The sequence below is a fragment of the Schistocerca americana genome, chromosome 9 (assembly GCF_021461395.2).
Source record: "Schistocerca americana isolate TAMUIC-IGC-003095 chromosome 9, iqSchAmer2.1, whole genome shotgun sequence".
Classification (NCBI taxonomy): Eukaryota; Metazoa; Arthropoda; class Insecta; order Orthoptera; family Acrididae; genus Schistocerca; species Schistocerca americana.
In genome coordinates, this window is record NC_060127.1 from 209,830,791 (window position 1) to 209,851,734 (window position 20,944).

At 40.3% G+C, this 20,944-nt stretch overlaps 1 protein-coding gene across 1 annotated transcript in view; it reads right to left on the bottom strand.

Annotated features, from left to right (window-relative positions):
* Positions 1–20,944, bottom strand: part of LOC124550831 (replication protein A 70 kDa DNA-binding subunit-like) — a 110,939-nt gene that overhangs the window by 6,855 nt on the left and 83,140 nt on the right. Inside the window, exon 4 of the mRNA XM_047125557.1 lies at positions 6,861–7,107. Within this exon, the coding sequence (XP_046981513.1) occupies positions 6,949–7,107 (159 nt within the window). The 3' untranslated portion in view covers positions 6,861–6,948. The remainder of the gene's footprint in view (positions 1–6,860; positions 7,108–20,944) is intronic.

Genomic DNA, 20,944 nt, shown 5'->3' on the forward strand with positions numbered 1-20,944 from the left:
ACATGACAATAACATCCCTGTAATGGACTGGTCTGCACAGAGTCATGAAATGAATCCTATCAACACCTTTGCGATTTTTTGAAACGCTGGCTTCGTGCCAGGCCTCACCGACTGACATCGGTATCTCTCCTCAGTGCAGCACCCCATGAAGAATGGGCTGACATTTCCCAGTGAACCTTCCAGCACCTGAATGAATGTATGCCTGCGAGAGTGGAAGCTGTCATCAAGGCTAAGGTCGGGCCAACACCATACTGAATTCCAGCGCCGGCCGGAGTGGTCGTGCGGTTCTAGGCGCTACAGTCTGGAGCCGAGCGACTGCTACAGTCGCAGGTTCGAATCCTGCCTCGGGCATGGATGTGTGTGATGTCCTTAGGTTAGTTAGGTTTAATTAGTTCTAAATTCTAGGCGACTTATGACCTCAGAAGTTAAGTCGCATAGTGCTCAGAGCCATTTGAACCATTTTGAATTCCAGCGTTACCAATGGAGGGCACCACAAACTTGACAGTCATTTTCAGCCTGGTGTCCGGATACTTTTGATTACATTGTGTAGCAAACAAAATAGTGTTATAGCAGACTCTGTATTTCAACAGCAGTGTGGCTAACATGGACTATTACAGAGAGCTTGTACGACAATGACTATCTTAAGTTAAGTAGATTTCTTATTCTTAGGAATAAAGAACACAGTTAATATATGCACACAGTTTATGTTATAGAAAGAGGATACCGACCACTGAACATCATTTCTCCTTGCTCCCCATTGTACAGCTTTACAGAGTCAACAAGACGACATAAAAGTCAGGTTCCAACTTTTTGCCTGGAGCAAATCATAATTGATTGTAAATCTCGGCATTTGAAATCTGATGTTATTCAAATGACTTGCTAATGTGAAAAAATGTCAAGTCACACAGTACCTCCATATAGAAAAACTAACTTTTTTTGAGCGACTCATCTCCACACTTGCCTCTGAATACAGTTTTGTTGCTTACCACCAAAACATTGTACAACTTTAACAGTTTTGTGAGGCGATATTTCAGGAACAGCGCAGTGTAGAAAATGAACTCAGTTTGATGCTGCACCAGATATTGTATCTTTGGAAATGAAATAAGAAGAGACGGATTTACAAAAATTTTGTCTTCTGCTCAAGAGCACTTACTACAGCAGCACAAATTTGAACATTAATACACATACATGAGTTTCTGAAATAACTCAGAATTGCAACTGATGTCTATATCTGGGTCAACAGTGGATTTAACAGGTAAAGGTAACAACTCACCACCTAATCAACACAGTGAATTGTCTGCAGGCGTACAAAAATGTGTGAGCACATTTCTGGCTTTCAGACAAATCTGTCTTTAATGCTTTGAGGTGTGTATGATGGCTGAATCTCAAAGACAACTTGTCCAAAGCTAGCAACATTCTAACTTCATGCCTCAACTTATCGGTGAGTTGCTACATTTGTATCTTTTGATATTCCACTGATGATCTTCCATTACCTTACTTGGGTCAATATTTAGTTGATGGTTGCTAACAACCTTCTCGCATCATAGAAAAGATAAAAACAACAAAAGCTCCCACCCTCACTATCCAACATTGTAGAGCTTACTGTGTCTTGCTACAACAATGTGTCTCACACTTAATCTTTTTGTCACTTGTGAATAAAGAGCAATCTCAAGATCTACAAATGTAGTAAAATGCTAGTTTTTTTTCTCAGATTGATGCAGCTCTTCATGTTACTCTATCCTGTGCAACCTTCTTCATCTCCAGGTAACTACTGCACCCTACATCCTTCTGAATCTGCTTAGTGTATTCATCTCTTGATCTCCCTCTGCGATTTTTTTCCTTCACGCTGCCCTCCAATACTAATGTGGTGACCCTTGATGCCTCAGAACGTGTATTTCTGTTAAGCATGCTGAAGTGTCCCCAATGTTGTGTGAAATGGTTTAGAATAGAATTTCAGTCAACATTAATTATTAATTCTGACCTCCTTCCTTTTGGCTTAAATGACCAAAGTAACTATGTAGCTGAAATGTTTTTTCAATCTAGAGCAGTGGTTCCCAATCTGGGGGTAATTAGCTCCTCACGGGAAAAATTGAATTTTCTGAGGGATAACAACTAAAGGGATCAACCAAGTTTCAGTCAGGAAACTAAATTGTTTTTGAAAGAGATTTATTATTATCACTATTAAATATGTTATCAAAAATTACACTTATTTTTCAAATACTAACATTCACACTGGGAGCAGTTTGGTGACGGTTGCAGCTTGTGAAACGAATGTTGAACGTCATCTTCCTCACATAGTTCACTCACTACACACACACTTTTTACTTTGTAAAATGCATCTATGGCAGTAAAATTCAGACAAATACATTGTACAGTCTCAAATATCTCACAAAAATGCCTTCTCCAAACGTAGATAGCTCCTACAATGGGCCACAAATTGCTGTGTTACTCACTTCATAACAGATGCATGAACAAATTGACAGAAGAACACAACAGTAACTACATAACAGATACTGCATCACTGTAAGATGTACATAGTATGCAGTGAGAATTGCTGAAGCATTGTATAAAAAATGGTTGTCAGAAATAAGCAGTGTCAATTGTCTCATTGACTCAGTGGTTCATCGTTTAGTTAACCACCTACAAGTACTAAATATTACAAGGGCTACTTTTTTTTCAACTTCTGATCAGTCACTAAATTCAAACCGCAGTGAGAAAACAGAGAAGTTTTGGGCACATGTGTTGCACACACTGTTTTAAGCATGGCTGTCCATTGCATGACGCCACACTTTTCAATTCTGAATGCACAATGAACACTTAAAGATGCCTGGAAAATAGCACCTTTCACCAAGTGTGAACTGCCTGCTAAGAGGTTCTGCCTGATTTCATGCAGCACACGTAATGGAATTTTTTGTGTCTCCTTCTTCACAGTAATTGTAGGCCACTCACTGCATGTGTAACAAAGATGAAATTGCAGCATTTCCAATGGGTCACCACCATACATCTATGACTTGTCTCCCTCTGATTTTCATTCCTTTCCTCATATGAACTGCTGGCTATGAAGACAGCATTTTGGGACAGACAATGAGCTGCAGACCAGGGTAGGGAATGGCGGGAATGACAGGGGGCTGCCATTTATGATGAGGATGTTGGAAATTTGGCACCACACTACAACAAATGTCTAAGTCGGAGGGGTGACTATATAAAGAAGTAGCTGGAAGGCGTAGTTAAATGTTGCAGAGAAAACATTTTCGATTTTTGTTGCCATTTCCATTTTGCAAATGATCAGAGGTTAGGGGAGAAAAAAAGCCATCCTATTTAGCCTTCATCATTTTAAAATTAAGGTTTTAAAGAAAGTTATTTTTGATTACATAGTTTAGTTACACGGTAATGTTGAAGATGGTGTAAGAAGGTGCTGTGGGGTAGTAATTAACATTTGATTGCACTCAGGGGTAATGGTCTCAGAAAGATCGGGAACCACTGATCCCTACCTAATGATCCATACCATTTCTCCAGAAACGCTCATATATTGACTCTTGTTTATAACCAGTGGTCACTTCATAATAATTTGTACTAATACATGCATTAGGTTTGATGAGTGACTGATCTCCAGAATCTTAATGACAGTTCATCTTTCCCTTTTGTTCTCTTTGACATAATGCAACTGTCGTGGTACTAATTGCACTATGGCATGTGGCACATCTCTGAGCTGGGACAAGGGCGTATGGAATAAACTAACTGAAACAGCAGGTACCATGAAGCATGATAAAGCAGCCATTGCCATCCTGCCTTGCAGAAATGCTGCATCCATCTGCACCAGATTTCAGGCACAAATGAGATAAAACTCCTGAACAGTATACCAGTCTAAACTCACAATACAAACTAAAAGAAATATTTTTATGGTGGCGATCATCATGTTTCGATACTATGAACATTGTGCAACAAATCACTTTCACAAAGTGATATAGTGCACCACAATGTTCTGTTATGGTCGTACTTGCTCAGTTGCAGTACCCTCACTATTGTGGGTTTAGCATCAACTGCCCCTGCAATGGCCATTTGCCCATGAGCACATGGCTGCCCACTCACAGGCATCAGACATGGAACACCTTTCCCTAAAGAGCCTGACTGCAATACTTTCTTATTAGAAGAATGACTCTCAAGGAACAGCCAGAGTGTGGTTAGAGATAAGATTCAGACACAAGAGAGAAGGGTGATGGTTAACAAATCAATTACATTAAAAAACATTAATCACAGAAAGTTCTGGAACTGCAGCAGACAGTGCATGAAACCACCTACTTTGGCAGAACTAACTGCTGGTAACCTATTCAAGGTTAAGAACCATGGACATTGCCATCGGTGGGGAGGGTTGTGTGTCTCAGATAGCTGCACCGTAAGTGCAACGACAATGGAGGGGTATCTGTTGAGAGGCCAGACTGACATGTGGTTCCTGAAGAGGAGCAGCAGCCTTTTCAGTAGTTGCAGGGGCAACAGTCTGGATGATTGACTGATTTGGCCTTCTAATATCAAGCAAAACGGCCTTGCTGTGCTAGTACTGTAAACGGCTGAAAGCAATGGGTAACTACAGCTGTAATTTTTTCTGCGGGCATGCAGCTTTATTCTATGGTTAAATGATGATGGCATCCTCTTGAGTAAAATATCCCACAGGTAAAAAAGTCACCCATTCAGATCTCTGGATGGGGACCACTCAGGAGGACGTCGTTATCAGGAGAAAGAAAACTGGCATTCTATGGATCAGAGAGTGGAATGTCAGATCCCTTAAGTGGGTAGCTAGGTTAAAAAATTTAAAAAGGAAATGGATAGGTTGAAGTTAGATATAGTGGGAATTAGTGAAGTTTGGTGCAGGAGGAACAAGACTTCTGGTTATAAATACAAAATCAAATAGGGGTAATGCAGGAGTTGGTTTAATAATGAATAAAAAAATAGAAACGCGGGTAAGCTACTACAAACAGCATAGTGAATGTATTGTTGTAGCCAATATAGACAGGAAGCCCATGCCTACCACATGCCAACTAGCTCCGCAGATGATGAAGAAACTGAAGAAATGTATGATGTGATAAAAGAAATTATTCAGATACTTAAGGAAGACGAAAATTTAATAGTCATGGGTGGCTGGAATTCAATAATAAGAAAAGGAAGACAAAGAAAATAGCAGGTAAATATGAACTGGGAGTAAGGAATGAAAGAGGAAGCCACCTGGAAGAATTCTGCACAGAGCATAATCTAATCATAGCTAACACTTGGTTTAAGAATCATGAAAGAAGGTTGTATATGCAAAAGAGGCCTGGAGACACTGGAAGGTTTCAGGTAGATTACATAATGGTAAGACAGTGATTTAGGAACCAGGATTTAAACTGTAAGACATTTCCAGGGGCAGGTGTGGATTCTGATCACAATTTATTGGTTATGAACTGTAGATTAAAACTCAAGAAGCTGCAAAAAAGTAGTAATTTAAGAAGATGGGACCTGGATAAACTGAAAGAACTAGAGGTCATATAGAGTTTCAGAGAGAGCATTAGGAATGATTGACAGGAACAGGGGAACGAAATACAGAAGAAGAATGGATAGCTTTGAGAGATGAAATAGTGAAGGCAGCAGAGGATCAAGTAAGTACAAAGGTGAGGGTTAGTAGAAATCCTTGGGTAACAGAAGAGATATTGAATTTAATTGATGAAAGGAGAAAACACAAAAATGCAGTAAACAATTCTTCCGCTGGGATAAGGGATAATGTGAAGGTACTGAGATAGTGCTGCACCTCACAATCCACCAATCTACAGAGGGAGGGTCTGAGGAACATCAAATATTGACGTCACTCTAGCAAACACGGTTGCTGCATGCCATGTGAAAGGCTGGAGGGTTGCGAGTGGTACGACATCGAGTGACCACAACATCATACGCTATACCATCAATGGAGGGGAAACCTAAGATGCCATCAAAACATGCACGTAAGTCCTAAATATAAGATCAAGGACGCTAACTGTGAAGAAGAAAGAAGAGTGTTTCAGTGTCCAGGAGGTCCATCGCTGGGTGATTTCGTGTATAGGTACCGCACAAAGCTCTGTAACATTACATATTTCAATTTTTTGTAGAAACCCCAGTATAGTATTAACTTCCTACATCATATTTCTTAAATTTTACATGACTGTGTTTGTATGTTGTCTATTTCTGATGAAGCCTTGTTGGCTGAAAGCTCATTTTCTGACAGTCTTTTTGTTGTGCCTGACTGCTCCTCTGTGGCTCAGCACCTCTGTTCTGTGGTGAGTAGCAACTATCCTTTTCATAATGTTGGAACATGTGTACAAAAAGGATAAAAAATTTGAAGATCAGATGATAAAGCTCATGAAATTAAAAAAAAAAATCCCATACTTTTTGATCACACCTCATATAAATTTTCTCAATGTCAACTAGTAGCAGTTGAAATATTCCCCCACAGCTTCACCCTTCAGTTCTCAAAGTAGGTGATGAAATTCCCACAGTGTACTTAGGTTCCTAGTGAGACACTGATCCACTGCTTCCTTTGCTTTTGAAAGAATCATGACATGCACTTCTCTCAGACATTCGACCCGTGTCCACCATCTCGAGAAGCAGTTCACTCGATTGCAGCCGACAGTATGTCGGATGTTACTCGCCTGCAGTGGACAAACACCGGCAATTGTCAGTAGGTGGCTGACCGATAACTTTAACAAATAGTCCCAGTATATCTATATATTCATCATAAAGGCTAACCATATAATCTACATTTCTCCTCGTACACCCCCACCCCCCCTCTAAAAACAACATCCTGACAAATAACTGGAGACCTATACTCTTTCTGTGAGAAGAAACAAATAATTACTCACAGCCTGCCGCTTCCAGCTGCTCGGTCGAAATGTCGACGTGCTCCTGGCCGTGATCCACTCTGCGATACCAGCCACGCGGCATATGTGCCTACAGTATGTCAGGGTTCACTTTAACACCGCTCGACATCAGATCCGATGCTGAGCGCCCACCACCGAAGTCCAATTGTTTGGCACCCTTCACTGCCAGCACAGTACCCGTCGTCTCCGAGAACTGTTCGGCCTGCTCACCCCACAGTGTCAGCTTCATCTGTGTGGAAAAGTGCAACCTGTTATACTCTTATTAAAATTGCTTTGCGATTGGCATTTCAGCAATTCTAGTGTTGCAGGGACCAGCCACCAGCCAATATCAGTTCTCTCTCCACTGTCACGTGCTCGCTGTGTTGCCTGTTTTATAGGAACGTGCAGAACCTTGACGAGCACAGCTGACTGTACACCTGCGACACTGCCCCCAGCCATTGCAATCCATCACTTACAAAGTATAGCTACAGGAGTAATTAATGTAATCGAGTAGCTCTGCAGATCGTGGTGTGAACTTTACTAACAAGTTTTTCCCCAATCTGAGTAATAAACCAATCTTACAGGCTGGTCCCTTTTATTTTCTATAATTCCAGAATTTGAAAGTGAGTGCCCAAACATCAATTTTCTACAGCAGTATCACACACTTCACGATAAAATTCTGGGTAGGATGTGGCGGAGGGTGGGGGAGGGGGTCATGGGAGGAAGAATAAAAATTTCGGAGTGTTGTGGCGTGTGAAGTACAACACTTAAAACATTTCGAGCTATTTTCTAAGAGAAGTGCCCGTGAGTGAGAGAGAGTGCAGCATTTAATCGTGGGATTGTACGACTGAATCTTGTGATAGGTACGTTTTTCGCTTTTATTTGAATTTCATACTTATCTTCGTATTGAAATAATTATCAACAAATATTCAATCTTAATTTGCTCATGAGGAAGACATCTAATCTTGTGAAAATGCAAATATTCATTACACATTAAAATTTGGCACAAAAATACAAAATGTCAAATAAAAAATAAAATATTTTATTTCCAAGAGATTACACTGTACATACAAATATAATATTAAACAACACAACCGCATATGCTGCAATGTAACAGAGCAGCATCCACTTTTTGTGGTATATGACACACCTAATATATATGGTTGGTGCATAAGTTCATAGTGTTTTTCTGTAAGTTTAATGGACATAACAGAGATCTCAGTCACCAATAATATATTCTCTTTCACTATTCACAACAACCTGCCAACATCAGGATAACTTCTCGATCTTGTGAATGTACAAATCACACGATTTTGAAGCGAAGAACTGTCAAGCCACGTTTTGATTGAATTTTCATCCAGAAAGAAAATTCTTTGAAGGTTCTTCAACAGAGAGTAGAAATGGTTAAAATGTGAGGATGCTAAAGGTCAGATGAATAAGTGGGTAAGGAATGGCATCCCAACCCAACTCCCGTGTAACATTTTCTTGTCAGTTTAGCAGAATGAAGGAGGTTGTTATTGTGAAGTAGCATCATTTCATCAAGTCTTCCGTGCCGTCGTATCTTGGGCTGCATCTGCAAGATGTCTCAGTTGTTGACAGTAAATGTCAGCATTGATGGTTACAGCACTAATGGTCACACCTCAGGGAAGCAATTTGTAGCACACCACACTGCTGCTATTCTACCAGATGCATAACATTATCTTTTGTGGATGCGCACAGGTCCTTGTACAGAGGACTGCTGCTTTGTCTGTACTTAACCGTGCCTTTCTTTTTGTATTTTAGCATAAAAACACCATTTCTCATCGACAGTAATTATACAGGATAGGACTGGGGTGGTGGCTTTCACGACCGAGTTAATGATGAGGAAGCAGATATGTACATAGGGCCACCCACTGATTTTTATGATTTTTGCTTAAGAGTGTACAATACCCATACACCCAAATTTTAAACCTCCCCACTGCTTGCAAATGTAACACAATGGTGGAATAATCATAGTTTATTAAATTTTCCAGTTCTCAAGCATACTGATACGGATCATTGTGGATTAATGTGTTTACACGATCTTCATCAAACCCCGAAGGACTCCTTGAACGTGAAGAGTCACTGATGTGTCAAACTAATGCTCCTCAAAAACAGAAAACCATTTTCTTACTTTACTTTGTCCAATGGCACTATTTCCATACATGTTACAAATGTTTCTGACTTCCTCCACTGCTGTCACCCCCTTACAGAACTCAAACAGAAGAATATGTCAGAAATGTTCCGATTTTCCTCTTGGCACTTCTAGTGTCCATAGCTCCACTTGCTACCTCCAAATGACAATATGTAAACTCAAATGGCAACAGTGAACTACAATTGATAAATAAACCCACAGTAACTGGAGTATCAATATGCAAAACAAAAACAATATGAACTTAAGCACCAACCTAATATAATACAATACAATACATTACAATTCAATTACATACATTTATTTATGGTCATATCTTTTATTTTCAAGTTCAACTAATTGTTGTTCAATAACACTTAAAGAATTGTTACATTGAATTACCACAATTACAGGTAACTGATAGATCAATTTAATTCAAACCAAAAGTATCATATCGTAATACTGCCTGTCGAAAATACTCATTATGTAATATATGGAACTGAAAGCATTTGTATTTATTGAAACGAATCCTAAGAACTATGTTTATGTTTTTTGTTACTCTTGCATAATTCTATAAATGTCGTTCATCAGTGTAAAATAGATAAAATATTATTTATAATAATGCCACAGGTTGTTGACATTGTTATAGTGTTACACAAGGGCATGCTGAAAAGTAATGCCTCCAATTTTTTAATGTTAAAACTCTTAAAACTTGTTAAATAAAATGAACTTTATTAACATTCTGCACCTTTATTCTTCACATTTACAACACATTTATAACTCAACTCAGTCATTGTAGTGACGAACACACTGTTCCCAACAAGAGACCAATTTGCTGATACAGTCACTGCAGAATGTTTGACTTTGTTGATTAAGCCATAACCTCACATCTGCTTGTAACACTTTGTCACTATCGAAGTGAAGTCGTCATAGGTGTTCTTTAAGTTTTGTAAAATGATAAAAATTGTACGGGGCCATGTTGGAACTGTAGAGAGGATAACTGATGACGGTAAACACCAGGTGTCGGATTGTTGCAGACGTCAAAGCACTTGTGTGTGATCTGGCGTTGTCGTGCTGCATGTGACTGGGGTCAATTAGAAACTAGACTACAACGTGCTGTTTCTCGTGCACCGCCATGCTACATGCTAAAATTCGGAGTCCAGAGTACTCTAGTGGCAACACTGAAATGGGAAAAATCTACCGAGTAAAATGCACAACACACCTCAACGAATATTTAGAACAGAATAAAAAATTTGAAGGCATTGTTTTTCCACGTGGTCTCGTATATGTGATGGCAGCTGAGACTGTGTGACAGTAATACTTGCAGTGGTAACTGAGCAGTTCGTGGAGTAGTTTTTGAAAGATAATGGACATTGTAATTCTTACTGATGTTTCAAAATTGAGTAAAAGTTATATTAAAGTGCAGTTCTGAAGTTAACTCAAATACAATGAATAGATGAGGTAATATTCAGAGTTTGACTTCTAATTTCTAAATACATTATCGTCCCTGAATTGAAACCTCGATACCGACATGTTCCCGCAGCAAGAAAATAGGAGTTCTGCCCCAATCGGATGTGGAGAACAACTTTTGATGACTGATTACACTAAGTACAAATAACAAATGCGGAATTACCTGCGCACATAAAACATAAAAATTAAAAATATTGGGTTCAACTATTTTTTTTTTACGATACGATTAGGAACAAGTATGTTACAATGTACAGACTCTAAATTTACATAAAGACTATTGGAAGCCACAAGCAAACAAACATCTTGCAATATGCAACATGCTGTAACAGACGACAAATTGGATGACAATGTTCATAGACTGTATGGGGATTAAAATAACTTTGTGATTGATGTTTCATTGAGTCTTGTGGTAGTTGCCAATTGTCAGTCAATCTTAGTTCTTCCTTGAGCACCACATGTCCTGTGCTGTGCTGCCAATTTTGTATGTGTGTGGAGAGCCTTGTAGAATGTGGATGGCTAACCACATCTCTACACAAAGTTATTTTATTGAAGCTATAATATCAGAGGAGTTATAAATAGAGACTATTTCTCCTTTACCCACCAGGAAACAAATACTTTGCAAGTGGAGACAGTAGAACACCAAAATACCACACATTATCACTGGCATGCAGCAGTCACATGTTAATGCAATCTGTATAGTTGCCTCATAGTGAACTGAGCACAAAAGGGCTTAATAATAAACTAGGCACAGAAGTAAAAGTATATAGCATATGTTTACGCACATTTTGGACTGGTTCCGACATTACAAAACCAAACTTTTGTTGCATAGTTGTGAAAAAAGCAAAATGGATAGTGTCTCATGATTGCATCAGAGCTGCCATACCACAAATAAACAAATTTCTGAACCGTGTAGCTCAGCAGGTCCAGAACAGAGCTTTGGAGAAATTGCACTGCCAATGGAGATTATAACTGACAATTTTCTTATGACAACAATCACAAAAGCATTTCACAATGCTGTAACTGGTTTCAGGCAGACAATGGTCATTAGACTAAAAGCACATACTGCAAGTGGTGACTTAATGTTCCTATTTCACTGTCAGCATATGCTATAAGCCAAAATATTATGACCACTGCCAAATGTAATATCAAATGTAATATCAAATATCACCTGGTGGCATTTCAGGCACTTGACATGGCAAGGAAAATATATAAGCAGAACAGAGGCAAATAAAGAATCATTCTAGCAGCAATACAGGCCAATAATATAATCTTTGTCTGGTATAAACTGTTGGCAGACAGACAGACACTGACAGTTTCACTGATTTTTCACACTCAGACTGCCACGTAATTGTGACACACTTGGTTTCATAACAGAAAAAGGGGTCTTTCACACACATGTATGTCAATTGAAATATTATTGCAGTTTTGCAACCTCATTATGGAGACTTGAGGAAAGCAACAGAGAAATTCTGGACACTTTTAACTTAAAAGGATTTGTTTTTAAAATGGGAATAACCTTGTGGATTAAACACTTACAATTGAAATGGTCTTTAAAGTAAATGTAAGATTGTCAGTGTTCTTGAAACATTTAGGAAACTTCCTTGTAACTCCCCCAAGATCACAATGAATTCTTAAAACCTTGCATTTTCTTTAACATCAGTGAGTTTTGAGAACTGGACTGGGTTCTATCAGAATGTGTCCCTTCTACAACATTATTTTCTTTTTAGATGCATCCCCATAAAATTAGAAACAAGTTGTTTCTCACCTTGCAATGTCTCACTGTGGGCAAGGTGCAGTCAAGTCCACTTAAAATGTGGAATCTACAACTCATTTCCGATGTTCTAATTTTCATTTCTACACTCCTTTTTCCTTCACAAATTCAAAAATAGTGAGTTTAAATAAAAAAAAAATGACATGGCATGTCCCTTGAGTTAACCAATGTACTCTCCATGCTCTTTGTTCAATTCCATTGAAACTGTTGCAACTGACATTGGAATAATGCGTGCAACCTCAGAAACTTTACTATTCCTTTCACCAATTTCTTCATGTTCTTTGTGACTGCAAATTTAGTACAAATTGCTTCTCGCTGTACAGGGCAATTAATCTCATCTGTCGATCTTTGTAATTTTTTGCTCTTTCATTGTCAACTGAAATTTTAAATTCTTTCTGCTTGATACAGTAGTGTCATTTCATAGCAAATCTGCAGTACCCACCACACATGTGATTGCATAATATGCAGACAATTTTCTCCCCTCTCTACTGACATCAAAATTTGACAACTGATTGCTAGATTGCCTCTGTGCAAACAACCACTGGACCTGTGAACATCTTTCAAATCATGAACAAATATTGAGAGGTAAACAACACAGAAACCACAACTCTTTCAAATTGAAATGAGTTGTGCAGACTGAAAAATGCCACACTGCAATACTAAATGAAATGTTGCACTGTAATGGGTATGTCCGAGAAGGACCAATCAGAGCCAAGACAGGTCGAGCCTTGTCCCGCACAACCTGCACACGTGAAGTTTCGCATGCTGTGATCACCCCAGGCTAAGTGTATCTGTGGAAAGTGATTAAAAGATGGTAAAATAGTGAGTGGGTGAGAAGGTGTCTACAACTCATCACAGAACATGACAATATACTGCTTGCCCACTCTGTCATTCACGTGGGCTTCCCTGGGTCCTGTGGTAGTAATCAGAGGCACAATGACAGATGTCGTTTAGGTAACATTATTGCAGACCATCTGCATCTCTTCGTGCTTGATGTCTCTTGGTGATGGTATTTTTCAGCAGCGTGGCTTTGTGTGTCTCAAATCCAGAATCATGTGTCAGTGTTGCTTACAGCAAAGCCACAATGATGATTTGATTACCAAATTCCTCTGATCTGAACCCAATGGAACACACGTGGGATGCTATCAAGAGGCTAGGTCCACTCCCACAAACCACTGTCTAGTATTTTTCCATTCGCAAGCACTTCAGTTTTCAGCTTCCATGCTCTGTAGATGCCTCCCCTTGACCCAGAGGCACTCCACATTTGTAGACTGTTTACACATATTACTAGCACATGATTAAGTACAAAGTATATGATGAAGTACTGTGGGAAAGAAGCTGCATAAATATTCAGTCAGATCATCATAAAATTTCAAAGTGGTGCAAAGATTGGCAACTTGCTTTAAATGTTCAGAAATGTAAAACTTTGCAATTCACAGAAAGAGATAGAGAGAGAGAGAGAGAGAGAGAGAGAGAGAGACGTGGTATCCTAAGTCATTAATGAGTCACTGAAATCGGCTAACTCATCCAAATACCTGGCTGTAACACTTTGTGGGGATATGAAATGGAATGATCACATAGGTTCATTTGTGGTTAAAGCACATGGTACACTTCGATTTATTGGTTGAATACTGGTGAAGTGCAATCAGTCTACAAAGGAGATTGCTTACAAATCACTCGTGCAATCAGTTCTAGAATATTGCTCAAGTGTGTGGGACTCGTACCAGACAGGACTAATACAGGATATCGAATGTATACAGAGATGGGCAGCACAAATGGTCACAGGTTTGTTTGCCTCTTGGGAGAGTGTCACAGAGATGCTGAAGAAACTGAACTGGCAGGCTCTTGACGATAGGCATAAACTAACACGAGTAAGTCTACTAACAAAATTTCAAGAACCAGCTTCAAATGATGACTGTACGAATATACTACTATACCCTATGTATTGTTGATGCAGAGATTGTGAGAATAAGATTAGAATAATTCCTGCACACATAGAGGTATTCAGTCATTCTTCCCACACTCCATACATGAATGGAAAGGGAAGAAATGCAGATGTAGATGTGTATGTACATAATGTGTTATGGACATGATACTGAGTACAATCAATCTGTCTCCAGGTTAAATGCTCCAAGGTGCCACCAGGGGCACCACCACTGTTCACAAGTAGTGTGCACAGCAGTAACGGTGGTGCTACTATCGAGGCAACTAACTTGCATCCACAGGTCACAAGTCCATCGAGACACGTGCGCCCCCCCCTCCCTTCCTTCCGGATATTCCTCCGCCTGCTGTTTACTTAACTCACGGCTCAACCTCCAGGAAGCAGCACTCTGCTCAGCTCCAGGCCGAGAGTCAGCCGTGTCCCGCCGTCCACCTGTCAGAGCTTCCTGCCGAGTCTGCACCACACCGGGACCGTCACTCCACCCACTACCGGGGACGGTACTCCACCGACGACCGAACTTGCTGCAGTGGATTTACAGTGGACTTCGATTGCGAAATGTGCTAAGTGTGATCGTGACCAGTGTCACTACAGATTCTGTTACTTCGGTCCGATTGAAGATGATCGTCTCGGGCCAGCTGTTGTGGCCGAGCGGTTCTAGGTGCTCCGGTCTGGAATCACGCGACCGCTACGATCGCAGGTTCGAATTCTGCTTCAGGCATGGATGTGTGTGATGTCCTCAGATTAGTTTGGTTTAAGTAGTCCTAAGTATAGGGGACTGATGACCTCAGATGTTAAGTTCCATAGTGCTCAGAGCTATTGGAACCATTTTTTGATCATCTCGGTTGTTACTCTGTTTTGTATGGAATTTGACTGTCTCTGGATGATGCTGTAGCAGAAGTGTCCTTAAAGACTACCACTCGATCATCAATCATGTGTGTGCAGTCCACAAAAAATACAAAACACTGTCCCACAATTTATGGGAATTACCCCTGCATAACCCGGTGACACGAAACTCTGGAAACCTACACAGAACTGCTACTGTACTGCAATCCAAATGTGGACTAATGCCCTACTAAATAGGTCATCAATGTCTTGGTTCATCATTGTACAGGATGACAATTATCGAACCATACGGAAAAACATAAATTACTGTACATACTCGATTAATCCACGCGTTTTTCCTGAATTTAAGGACAAAAAACTGAGGTGTGTGGATTATTCAAAACAAGGTTGGTACTGCTCTGCCTCCAACAATAGATCCCATTATACTGTCGCATTGTTGTGGCCTCAGTCTGTGATGTGTCAGTAGCATGTTAGAAGTGAAGCATTAACATATTCAAACTTGCTAATTGGGCTACAAGTTCTCATTATCACTCGTACACTGTTAACGAAAGACTGAAAATTATTGAAAATTCTGAGAACATTGGAAACCGTGCAGCAGGAAGAAAGTACGACATGAGCGCGAGTTTTATTTGCGACTTGCAAGAAACAAAATGCGGCTTCGAGAAACTAACAGTAATCACCTGGCATTTCGGGGCCAAAAAGTGAAGCATCCAGACCTCGAAAAAAGTCTCTGCGATTATGTACAAGGTGTACAACTTTGCTTCCACCATTTCCCGATAGGTGGCGACAACGGTAAGTAGCAGTCGAAAGAAACAGATCGCAGACGTCAGGCAGTTAGCTTGGACCTCAGTCAATGTAACCTCGATTTGTGTCTGCATCATAAAGTTGTTTTTGATTGAAAATTTCTGTTTACAAGCCTAATTCACGTCACTTGCAGGAGGTGTTACTGTTTTGTTTCAATATGAAGAAAACAGTGGCCAAGTCTCATCGAATGCTCTCGAGTACGTACAGTAAGGATGCTATTAGTGAAAGAACGTGCTGCAAGTGGTTTCGACGCTTCAAGAACTGTAATTTTAATGTCGTAGATCGGCATAGTGGTCGAAGAGAGAATGTTTTCAAAGATGAAGGATTAGTGGGAGTCACACAGAAAGCCATTTCAACACGTCTCAAGGCTATGGGCACGATTCAGAAAGAAGGAACTTGGGTCCCATGTGAGCTGAAACCAAGAGATGTTGAACGGCGTTAGTGTGTTTGTGAACAGTTGCTTCAGAGGGAAAAATGGAAGGGATTTCTGCATCGCATTGTGGCCGGAGGCGAAACATGGGTTCATTACAACCGTAAACGCAAAATATCATGAGGATATCCCGGCCGTGCTTCCATGTCGACGGCCAAACTGAATATTCACGGCTCCAAGATCATGCTCTGCATTTGGTGAGACAAGCTTGGCGTTGTGTACTAAGAAGTGTGAAAACCAAGTGAAATAATCACAGGTGCTCCTTATCCAACACAGTTAATGCATTTGAGCAGAGCATTAAAAAGACAAATGGCCGCAATACAGTGAGAGGCACGATGAAGTGATTTTGCAGCACGACAATGCTCGAGCCCACGTTGTAAAAGAGGTCAAAATGTACTTGGAACGTTAAAATGGGAAGTTCCACCCACCATATCCTTCAGACATTGCTCCCTCTGACTATCACCTGTTTAGATCAGTGGCACATGGCCTGGCTGACCAACACTTCCGATCTCATGAAGAAGTCACAAATTGGATCGATTCGTGGATCACTTCAAAAGATGAACAATTTTTTCAATGCGGGATTCGTGCACTGCCCGGAAGATGGGAGAAAGTAGTGGCCAATGATGGAAAATACTTTGAATGATACATGTGTAACCAATTTGTTTCATTAAAGCCTCCAGTGTTGGGGAAAAAATGGTGTAAGCAAAGTTGTACTCCTTGTTGATGAGAAGCGACAATACGGATGCGCAGTGACGAGCGAAATGTGCCAACTTAAAGCACTGGCTTTAGCCAAAGAACTAGGCATTACCAGTTCCAAAGCTAGCCTGGGCTGGCTATCGAGATTTTTCAACTGAAATGGATTAGGATTCCGGCGGAAAACAACCATTGCTCAATGGCTTCCAGACAATTACAAGGAAGAAGTAGTGCATTTGCACTGTTACATGGTTAGTCTTCAACGCAAACAGTCCTATATTTTGTGATGCCATAGGTTTTTCTTTCGTGGGTTTTTCTTTGATTTCAGTTGCTTTCAGAACATCTTATCTGTAAGCTAAATTATTTGTTATACCTTCTGCAAATTCGTTGATTACTGTCTGGTTCAAGAAATAAATTTGGAATGAATTTTGAAAATTTATATAATAATTAAGTTTTTTTACAGGAAATTATATATTATCACAAACTGGTAAGAGAGATCAAACATCAGTCTATTTTGAGATGATGCTCAACAACACTGTGAACAGGGGAAGAGAATCCAGCATCATGATACTAACTGGTGGCAGTGAGAAGCAAAGGTGTACAGTGATGTTGTGTCTAACTTGCAATTGATGAAAGCCACCACCTTATGTGATATTTAAAGGAAAAACGATTCTGAAAATATCTGTGAAAGGCACATTAGTCAGAGTGAATCCGAAAGGGTGGATGGACAATGACCTCGTGATTGACTGGGTGACACGTGTTTGGCAACGACGTCACGGTGCATTACTAAATTTACGTAACATGTTGGTCCTGTACAGCTTTGACGAACATACAACTGTGGACCTTGCCGTCGGTGGGGAGGCTTGCGTGCCACAGCGATACAGATGGCCGTACCGTAGGTGCAACCACAACGGAGGGGTATCTGTTGAGAGGCCAGACAAACGTGTGGTTCCTGAAGATGGGCAGCAGCCTTTTCAGTAGTTGCAGGGGCAACAGTCTGGATTATGGACTGATCTGGCCTTGTAACATTAACCAAAACGGCCTTGCTGTGCTGGTACTGCGAACGGCTGAAAGCGAGGGGAAACTACAGCCGTAATTTTTCCCGAGGACATGCAGCTTTACTGTATGATTAAATAATGATGGTGTCCTCTCGGGTAAAATATTCCGGAGGTAAAATAGTCCCCCATTCGGATCTCCGGGCGGGGACTACTCAAGAGGACGTCGTTATCAGGAGAAAGAAAACTGGCATTCTACGGACCGGAGCATGGAATGTCAGATCCCTTAATCGGGCAGGTAGGTTAGAAAATTTAAAAAGGGAAATGGATAGGTTAAAGTTGGATATAGTGGGAATTAGTGAAGTTCAGTGGCAGGAGGAACAAGACTTTTGGTCGGGTGATTACAGGGTTATAAATACAAAATCAAATAGGGGTAATGCAGGAGTAGGTTTAATAATGAATAAAAATATAGGAGTTCGGGTTAGCTACTACAAACAGCATAGTGAACGCATTATTGTGGCCAAGATAGACACAAAGCCCATGCCTACTACAGTAGTACAAGTTTATATGCCAACTAGCTCTGCAGATGATGAAGAAATTGATTAAATGTATGACGAGATGAAAGAAATTATTCAGGTAGTGAAGGGAGAGGAAAATTTAATAGTCATGGGTGACTGGAATTCGTCAGTAGGAAAAGGGAGAGAAGGAAACATAGTAGGTGAATATGGATTGGGGGGAAGAAATGAAAGAGGAAGCCGCCTTGTAGAATTTTGCACAGAACATAACTTAATCATAGCTAACACTTGGTTCAAGAATCATGAAAGAAGGTTGTATACCTGGAAGAATCTGGAGATACTAAAAGGTATCAGATAGATTACATAATGGTAAGACAGAGATTTAGGAACAAGGTTTTAAATTGTAAGACATTTCCAGGGGCAGATGTGGATTCTGACCACAATCTATTGGTTATGAACTGCAGATTGAAACTGAAGAAACTGCAAAAAGGCGGGAATTTAAGGAGATGGGACCTGGATAAACTGAAAGAACCAGAGGGTGTACGGAGTTTCAGGGAGAGCATAAGGGAACAATTGACAGGAATGGGGGAAAGAAATACAGTAGAAGAAGAATGGGTAGCTCTGAGGGATGAAGTAGTGAAGACAGCAGAGGATCAAGTAGGTAAAAAGACGAGGGCTAATAGAAAACCTTGGGTAACAGAAGAAATATTGAATTTAATTGATGAAAGGAGAAAATATAAAAATGCAGTAAATGAAGCAGGCAAAAAGGAATACAAACGTCTCAAAAATGAGATCGACAGGAAGTGCAAAATGGCTAAGCAGGGATGGCTAGAGGACAAATGTAAGGATGTAGAGGCTTATCTCACTAGGGGCAATGGCTAAGCAGGGATGGCTAGAGGGCAAATGTAAGGATGTAGAGGCTTATCTCACTAGGGGCAAGATAGATACTGCCTACAGGAAAATTAAAGAGACCTTTGGAGAGAAGAGAACCACTTGTATGAATATCAAGAGCTCAGATGGCAACCCAGTTCTAAGCAAAGAAGGGAAGGCAGAAAGGTGGAAGGAGTATATAGAGGGTTTATGCAAGGGCGATGTACTTGAGGACAATATTATGGAAATGGAAGAGGATGTAGATGAAAATGAAATGGGAGATAAGATACTGCGTGAAGAGTTTGACAGAGCACTGAAAGACCTGAGTCGAAACAAGGCCCCGGGAGTAGACAACATTCCATTAGAACTACTGATGGCCTTGGGACAGTCAGTCATGACAAAACTATACTATCTGGTGAGCAAGATGTATGAGACAGGCGAAATACCCTCAGACTTCAAGAAGAATATAATAATTCCAATCCCAAAGAAAGCAGGTGTTGACAGATGTGAAAATTACCGAACTATCAGTTTAATAAGTCACAGCTGCAAAATACTAACGCGAATTCTTTACAGACGAATGGAAAAACTGGTAGAAGCGGACCTCGGGGAAGATCAGTTTGGATTCCGTAGAAATGTTGGAACACGTGAGGCAATACTAACCTTACGACTTATCTTAGAAGAAAGATTAAGAAAAGGAAAACCTACGTTTCTAGCATTTGTAGACTTAGAGAAAGCTTTTGACAATGTTGACTGGAATACTCTCTTTCACATTCTAAAGGTGGCAGGGGTAAAATACAGGGAGCGAAAGGCTATTTACAATTTGTACAGAAACCAGATGGCAGTTATAAGAGTCGAGGGGCATGAAAGGGAAGCAGTGGTTGGGAAAGGAGTGAGACAGGGTTGCAGCCTCTCCCCAATGTTATTCAATCTGTATATTGAGCAAGCAGTAAAAGAAACAAAAGAAAAATTCGGAGTAGGTATTAAAATCCATGGAGAAGAAATAAAAACTTCGAGGTTCGCCGATGACATTGTAATTCTGTCAGAGACAGCAAAGGACTTGGAAGAGCAGTTGAATGGAATGGACAGTGTCTTGAAAGGAGGATATAAGATGAACATCAACAAAAGCAAAACGAGGATAATGGAATGTAGTCAAATTAAATCGGGTGATGCTGAGGGAATTAGATTAGGAAATGAGACACTTAAAGTAGTAAAGGAGTTTTGCTATTTAGGGAGTAAAATAACTGATGATGGTCGAAGTAGAGAGGATATAAAATGTAGACTGGCAATGGCAAGGACATTGTTTCTGAAGAAGAGAAATTTGTTAACATCGAGTATAGATTTAAGTGTCGGGAAGTCGTTTCTGAAAGTATTTGTATGGAGCGTAGCCATGTATGGAAGTGAAACATGGACGATAACCAGTTTGGACAAGAAGAGAATAGAAGCTTTCGAAATGTGGTGCTACAGAAGAATGCTGAAGATAAGGTGGGTAGATCACGTAACTAATGAGGAGGTATTGAATAGGATTGGGGAGAAGAGAAGTTTGTGGCACAACTTGACTAGAGGAAGGGATCGGTTGGTAGGACATGTTTTGAGGCATCAGGGGAT